This window comes from Canis lupus, chromosome 28 (genome assembly GCF_011100685.1).
Source record: "Canis lupus familiaris isolate Mischka breed German Shepherd chromosome 28, alternate assembly UU_Cfam_GSD_1.0, whole genome shotgun sequence".
NCBI classification, from domain to species: domain Eukaryota; kingdom Metazoa; phylum Chordata; class Mammalia; order Carnivora; family Canidae; genus Canis; species Canis lupus.
In genome coordinates, this window is record NC_049249.1 from 15,082,997 (window position 1) to 15,090,493 (window position 7,497).

General features: G+C 48.6%; 1 protein-coding gene across 9 annotated transcripts in view; it reads left to right on the forward strand.

Moving 5' to 3' along the window:
• GBF1 (golgi brefeldin A resistant guanine nucleotide exchange factor 1) overlaps positions 1-4,000 on the forward strand; it is a 120,744-nt gene extending 116,744 nt beyond the window's left edge. For 4 of the 9 annotated variants that reach the window (XM_038578609.1, XM_038578612.1, XM_038578611.1 and 1 more), the window contains exons 35-41: positions 967-1,117; positions 1,218-1,348; positions 1,553-1,654; positions 1,932-2,045; positions 2,197-2,377; positions 2,542-2,670; positions 3,150-4,000. In XM_038578609.1, the coding sequence (XP_038434537.1) occupies positions 967-1,117; positions 1,218-1,348; positions 1,553-1,654; positions 1,932-2,045; positions 2,197-2,377; positions 2,542-2,670; positions 3,150-3,430 (1,089 nt within the window). In that variant the 3' untranslated portion in view covers positions 3,431-4,000. The remainder of the gene's footprint in view (positions 1-966; positions 1,118-1,217; positions 1,349-1,552; positions 1,655-1,931; positions 2,046-2,196; positions 2,378-2,541; positions 2,671-3,149) is intronic. The other 5 variants (XM_038578614.1, XM_038578616.1, XM_038578615.1 and 2 more) reach the window with 2 other exon arrangements.
• Positions 4,001-7,497: the final 3,497 nt, after the last annotated feature.

Consider the following 7,497-nt stretch of genomic DNA (forward strand, 5'->3'; position numbering starts at 1 on the left):
AATATTTAATATTTATGTTTTGAATAAGTAGTGTATGCATGTGGTACAAGTTCAGAAGTATAAAAGGGTAAACAGATAAAAGTAAGTCCTATTCCATTCCTGCCCCCAGCTGCTAAGTTCCCCCTCCCTGGAGGTAGACACTGCCACCAGTTTCTTGTCCTTCCAGAGTTATTCTTTGTTCAAGATATATAAAATTTATTTTACAAACAGACTTCGTATCACTAAATAGAGAACTAATTGCCTTAAATAGAATAACCTTAGAAAAATGATGAAAACAAAAAGTTATTAAAGCTGACTAGACATTATTGCCCACCAAAGCCTGTGCAACTAAAGTTTGCTTTGTTTTTAAAATGAAATTAACAAGATAAGGCTTTATTTGTCATCTATTTACTCATGAGAGACACACAGAGAGAAGTAGAGACATAGGCAGAGAGAGAGGCAGGCTCCCTGTGAGGAGCCCGATGCAGGACTCAATCAGTCCCAGGACCCTGGGATCATGACCTGAGCCGAAGGCAGACACTCAACCACTGACCACGCAGGCACCCCAATTCATTGTTACGAAACACTCATTCCTCACACCTCCTTATGTCTCTCCCAACTCTGGGAAACACTGGCTGGCAGGGGCAACCAGTTCATGAAGCTGAGGAGAAAAGAGGGGTGGGTCAGCAGTTGAGCGTCTGCCTTGGGCTCAGGGCCTGATGGGCTCCTTGAAGGAAGCCTGCTTCTCCTTCTGCCTGTGTCTGCTTCCCCCCCTCCCCCGTGTGTGTGTGTGTGTGTGTGTGTGTGTGTGTGTGTGATGAATGAATGAATAAAATCTTGGAAAAAAAAAAAAAGAGGGATGAGAGGAGTGGAGTATGGTGTGACTGGTACTAGGGGCTCCCTTGAGGATTCAGCCAGGGACAGTGTTTGAGGGGGCATCCACCAGACCTTACTCCAACTCATAACCTGCCCCTCCTGTGACCCCAGTTGTTAGATCTGATGCACACCCTGCACACGCGAGCAGCCTCTATCTACAGCTCTTGGGCGGAGGAACAGCGCCACCTAGAGACAGGTGGCCGGAAGATAGAAGCGGATTCACGTACCCTCTGGGCCCACTGCTGGTGTCCCTTACTGCAGGGTAAACCTTAGGGGAGCAGGCAGGGCAGGGGCAGAGGTGGAACTTGGGAAGTACCAGGATCAGGATGTCTAAAGGATCCTGAGCCTGTTTTCACTCTTAGGCATTGCCTGCTTGTGCTGTGATGCCCGGCGCCAGGTGCGGATGCAAGCACTGACTTATCTGCAACGAGCACTACTGGTACATGATCTGCAGAAGCTAGATGCCCTGGAGTGGGAGTCCTGTTTTAACAAGGTGGGACTTCCTCTAGTCTTAAGGTAAAGTTCAAATCCTTAAGACAGGGAGAACTGGGCAGCCTGAAGAGCCCCTAATGTCAATCCTCCATCTGCATTCCTACCTTTCCTCCTACTCTATGCTCATCCACCCCAACCACTGGCTACCTTGGAGCAAGGCTGCCAACTGACCCTGTTAGGAAGACATTGGCTCTTTACCCACCAGGTGCTGTTTCCTCTACTGACCAAACTCTTGGAGAACATCAGCCCTGCAGATGTGGGTGGGATGGAGGAGACTCGAATGAGGGCTTCCACACTGCTGTCTAAGGTACCTGCTCACCACCCTCACTTACCCACTCTTCCCACACCTGCCTTTCTGCGAGGAGGGAAGCTAGGGGTTCTGCTAGGACCTAGAGATGCAATGTGGGTGCTCAGGACCCCAGCTATGGAGACTTAACAGGACCCAGGGACCTGGGAGGATTCTGGAATTCGAAGGAATCTCTGATTTAGGATTCCCATGCAAGATAGGGCAGGCTTGCCTCCCAGCCTTAGGGAAGGATGCAGACAGCTCTGACCCTTCACTGAAACGGGCTGGTGGGCCTTAGGTCTTCCTGCAGCACCTGTCTCCACTGCTGTCACTCTCTACCTTTGCGGCCCTCTGGCTGACCATCCTGGACTTCATGGACAAGTATATGCATGCAGGATCCAGTGACTTACTGGTATGTTCTACCTCAGCCTGACTCCCACTGCCTGCTTCCTCTCGCACCTCCTGGGAAGACATGCATTTTTTTTCCTTGGTGGCTGCCTCCTCCTTACCATATCCCTTGGATGCCCTCTTTCCTATTCACATGGTCCCACTGCCACCTACAGTCAGAGGCCATCCCTGAGTCTCTGAAGAACATGCTCCTGGTGATGGACACAGCAGAGATTTTCCACAATGCAGATGCCCGAGGAGGCAGCCCCTCAGCCCTCTGGGAGATCACCTGGGAGCGCATTGACTGTTTTCTGCCCCACCTACGAGATGAGCTCTTCAAGCAGACTGTCATCCAGGGTAGGAGGCTTAGTTCAACTTTGTTGAAGAGAGTCCCCATCAAAGAGTCTAGAGCTAAAAATCAGTTCTCTGTACTGCCGTCAGTGGGAAGATTGATGGGTAGCCAGGGCTACGCTTGAAAGGAAGCACTAAGAGCTGCCATTTGGCTTTTCTGCCCTTCCCAGACCCCATGCCACTGGAGCCACATGCCCAAAAAACTCTGGCCTCAGCCCACATGACTCCTGCTGCTGGAGACACAAGGACACCTGGCCATCCACCTCCCCCAGAGATGCCTTCTGAGCTGGGGGCCTGTGGTGAGTCCTTTTTAGCTAGTCTCCTGGGTGTTGAACAGGAAGTAGGAAGCCTAAGAGGAGGCCCAGGGTAGTTTGGGATTGCTGCTGAGCATGGGCTGTGAGCCAGGGGAAGAAGGGAACCAGAGTATTTTGGTTGCCTGCTCTTCCTGTGGGAAATGGCAGGATCAAATAGGCTATCTGCTTGAGATTTTCAGATTTGGAAAGAGGGGCCAGATCAAGAACTTGGAATAAATATGCAAAGGTTGCCCTTTGGGGATTCTAGTAAAGATCAGACCAGAACTAACCTGACTGGAGGTACAGCAAAGAAGGTAGAAGGTAGATAGAAGATAGCTGGATATCTGAATGAGTTTCAAGGGGAGATTCCCAACTGCTTAGACTAGCAGAGGTCATTTTGCTCACAGGAATGGGGAGGAGCAGAAGTTAGGTAAACCAGCTGGGGAATATGAAGGAGTGTGACCAGCCCCTTGCTCTCCCTGTAGACTTCGAGAAGCCTGAGGGCCCTCGACCTGCCAACAGCAGCTCTCCTGGATCACCAGTGGCATCTAGCCCCAACAGACTGAGCCCTACTTCAGATGGGCCTCCTCCTCTGGCTCAGCCTCCACTGATCCTGCAGCCCTTGGCCTCCCCATTGCAGGTGGGCGTACCACCCATGACTCTACCAATCATCCTCAACCCTGCTCTCATTGAGGCCACTTCACCAGTGCCCCTCCTGGCCACACCCCGCCCCACAGACCCAATGCCCACCTCCGAGGTCAACTAAGGCAGGCCCCACAGAGATCAGGACCAGTACTTCCTACCAGGCTGTCCCCAGCCACCCTTCGGGCTGTCCCCAGGGCACAAACTTTTCAGGCCCAGCCTGAGCTGCTGTGGCTGCCACTTGGATGGAGACCTGAAAAAGAGAAGTTTTATAGCCTGAAACCCATAATCAGGCTGGGGGACCTTCTTCCTCTGCTCTCCATTCCTGGGGGCTCTAACCTGAGAAACACCCTCAGGTATATCACCTGCAACTTGGCAGCCCTGGAGAGGTATCTGTGAGCCAACCCTACAGTGCCCATCCTCGTGCTCCTCCTGCCTGTGGTCAGGCATTAAGAGCCAAGCCAACCACTCTGCACTTTGTGTCCCTCTCCCATCTCCACTCTCATCAGCGCTGGGCCATCTCCTCCAGTTCTTCCTCTTTTATTGATTAGTTAGTTTGGAAAGTTGATTGGCACCATGGAGGGTTGGCAGGTGGGGCTGGACAGAGGGACTACGCACAGGAACATGTACATATGGAAAAACAGGACAACAATGGACTTTTTATGATGTAATAAATGTCTTAGTATCAATGTCATTGCCTTTCACTCTGGTTTCCTTTTTGAGCTTATGGGCATCTGTTACTGGGGTACCCAGGGCTTGGGCCTTGCATGAACAGAAGTGAGGCTGAGCCTACCAACAGTCTGGCCCATGTGACCACAGGCCAGCAGCCAGCCAGACTCCAGTCAGGATTCCTTCACCAATGCTGCTGCCCCTACCATCACCACCATAGCAATGCGCTGTTGTCCCCAGGGATATACCAGGGGTTTGGTTATTTGTCCTCTTCCCTAACTGCTCCAAGGTTGACACTTGAGACAGCCTAAACTGGACTCAGGGAAAATGAACCAGAGTTGAGCTGTAGTTACTCAAAAGTCTTCCCTCAGATGTTCCTCATGGTCAGGAGCACAAAGGGGGGCCTTTGGGGCTTAGGAGGGAAGCCATCTTGTCCACAGCTATGATTGTGTATTTCTGGGCACGGGGCATTCATTTTGGCCCCAGACTGAGGATGGACAATTTTGTCCTGCTCTATAGTCTCCGTCTCAGTTACTAACATGATTGGGGAACCCCTCCACTTTTTCCTCTTTGTGTCAGGGTAAGACAAGTGGAAGTATACATGGGCAGGCAGTGTGGTTTCTGTCTGCTGAGGCACTGTGGGTGGGATGCAGAATGCTATGTATGAAGCTTTCCCAGTTGAAACATCTACATGTCTTGGCTTCCTCCTCCACAGTAGCCCCCTCCCTCCCTAGGGAGAGGCAAGGGAGTGGTACTACCTGTCGTATTACCAGCTGGCCTCCCCCATGGAGATTTAGGGATACTCACCCTCTCCATTTTATTTTTTCACCCTCTCCATTTCAAAACGTCCAGAGGAAAGCTAAAGACCTAAGACCCTAATGCGGAGAAGTAACATTGTTGGAGCACTTATATGTATCAATAGTAAGTGCATTGCCCACACAACTGTGTAGAGGTGTTTACTCCTCTTATGGATGAGGCAGTGGGTTCAAAGAGGCCAAGTCCCAGGTCTGCCTCACTAAACCTCATTATGGCATTTCCTGTGATACTAAAACAATTTAAAAGTGGCGGTGGTGGTATGGAAACCCTTCAAAGCTAATTTTCCATAGCTTCCCTTAAGAAATAAAAGGTTGAGGGGCTCCTGGGTGACTGACTCAGTTGGTCAGGCCTCTGCCTTCAGCTTAGATCATGATCTCCTGGTCGTGGGATCAAGCCCCGTGTCAGGTTCCCTGCTCGGTGGGGAGTCTGCTTCTCCTTCTCCCTCTGTGATATCTCTTGTTCTCGCTTTCTCTCAAATAAATACAAATAAAGCTTTTAAATAAATAATAAAAGGTTGAGCATCTGAAGAAGCAGGTTATTACCTAGTGAGTTAAGAGTTGACTAAAAAACTGGAAAGAAATGTACAAGAATAAATGTGAATTTTCTAAGCACATAATGACAGGAAGGATGAATTACAGAATTAGCTACAAGGGACACACACTTCACCCTATCCTCCCAAAATGCTAGGAACAACAAAAAATGTGGATATTTGAGCCCTTGGGTTTTTACTTTTGTTCAGGATTCACTGCTTGAGAGACGAGTGGCCACGAGTAAGCAGGAACCACTTAGTCCCTGGGCTTCAGCTGAGGGGAAAGAATTTTAGTTCAAGTACCCTCACTTGGCTCCTGAGAGACTAGCTTTCCTCTACTTCACTGGCCATGCCTTTTAAATTTCTTTTGTTGGCTCCTCATTCCTCATCTCCACAGCCTGTGGACATTAGAACACCTGAGGGCTACCTTGGTCCTCAAATTCTTTCTCCACACTCAATTGCTGGGTCATGTTGTCTACTGTTAAGACTTTAAATACCATCCATTACATTGACTTTTTGTCCTCATCATCTCAACTTGCAGACCTCATAGGCTCTTAAATATAACAAACTTAAAAGGAAAAATTCTTGATTCCTCCCCTCCTACAATTCTGCTCCCCCACCACCATGCCCCATGTTACTAAAGAACAACTTCATTCTTCCAGGTTCTCATGCCAAACCTACCCCATCCCTGCTTATATCCTACATCTGATTCCTTGGCAAGTCTTGTTGATCCTATCATTCAAATGTATCTGCAATGTGACTACTTCTCATCATCTTCACCCACTATCACTCAAGTCTAAGCCACCATCTTTTGTACCACTGGGCCCCCTCCTTCATTCCAGTCCTGTACTCTCTCTCCACACAGCAGTCAAGTGTATCTTTTTTAAAACATGTCATATGGAAAAAAAGGAAAAAATAAAAATAAAACATGTCATATTGGGACACCTAGATGGCTCAGTTGGTTGGTTTCCTGACTCTTGATTTCAGCTCAGTTCATGATCTTGGGATTGTGAGATTGGGACTCACATGGGGCTCTGTGACCAGTGCAGAATCTGCCCGTCTCCCCCTCCCTCACCCCGTTCCTTCTGTTTGCTCACTCTTGCTTTTGCTCTAACAAATCTATTTAAAAAAAAAAAAGTCCTATCAGTTTCACTCCACTGCTCAAAACCATCTAAAGGCTTTACGTCTCATTCAGAACAGAGTGAGTCCAGGGCAGCCCAGGTGGCTCAGCGGTTTAGCGCTGCCTTCAGCCCAGGGCCTGATCCTGGAGCCCGGGATCCAGTCCCATGTCAGGCTCCCTGCATGGAGCCTGCTTCTCCCTCTGCCTGTGTCTCTGCCCCTCTGTGTGTGTGTGTATCTCTTAGGAATAAATAAATAAAATCTTTTAAAAAAGAATCCAAAGGGCAGCCCCAGTGGCGCAGCGGTTTAGCCCCGCCTGCAGCCTGGGGTGCGATCCTGAAGACCCAGGATCTAGTCCCACGTCGGGCTTCCTGTATGGAGCCTGTGTCTCTGCCTCTCTGTCTCTCTGTGTCTCTATGAATAAATAACAAAATCTTTAAAAAAAAAAAAAAAAGTCCAAAGTTCTTACTTTATCCCACCTTCCTAAGCTTCTTGCTCTTCCTCAAATAAACCAAACACATTTGTATTGAAAATTTACACTGCTAGTCCCTCCTCCTGGATTGTGTTTCCCCTAGATATCCACATCACTCCCTCCCTCACTTTTTTCAAGTCACTGTTCAAACATTGCCTCATTAGGGAAGCCTTCCCTCCACTGCTACAAAGAAAAACCTTGTTGCTACCTCCTTGCCTAGTTAATTTTTCTGCTAGCACTTATCACCAACTGATACAATCCATTTGATTTTTATCTACAAACAAGGACATTGCTTTCTAGAGTAGGTCCTCACTGTTGGTGGATGAATGGAGAGAATTTATGGTACCTCTGCTTTGGACCAGGTGTAGCGCTAGGGCTAGGTACAGAAACAGAGAGGCTGTTTCCATTATTAGGCTGGAAATTAGTGGAATAACAATGAAGACGTTTCTTAATTCCAGAGAGATAAGGCTACAGCAACTGGCAAACTACTATGAATCAGTTAAAATCTCCAGGCCCGACACTGGGAATTGTTGAAGCTGACTGACGGATATATGGGGGTTCATCATACTATTCTATATGTTTGGGG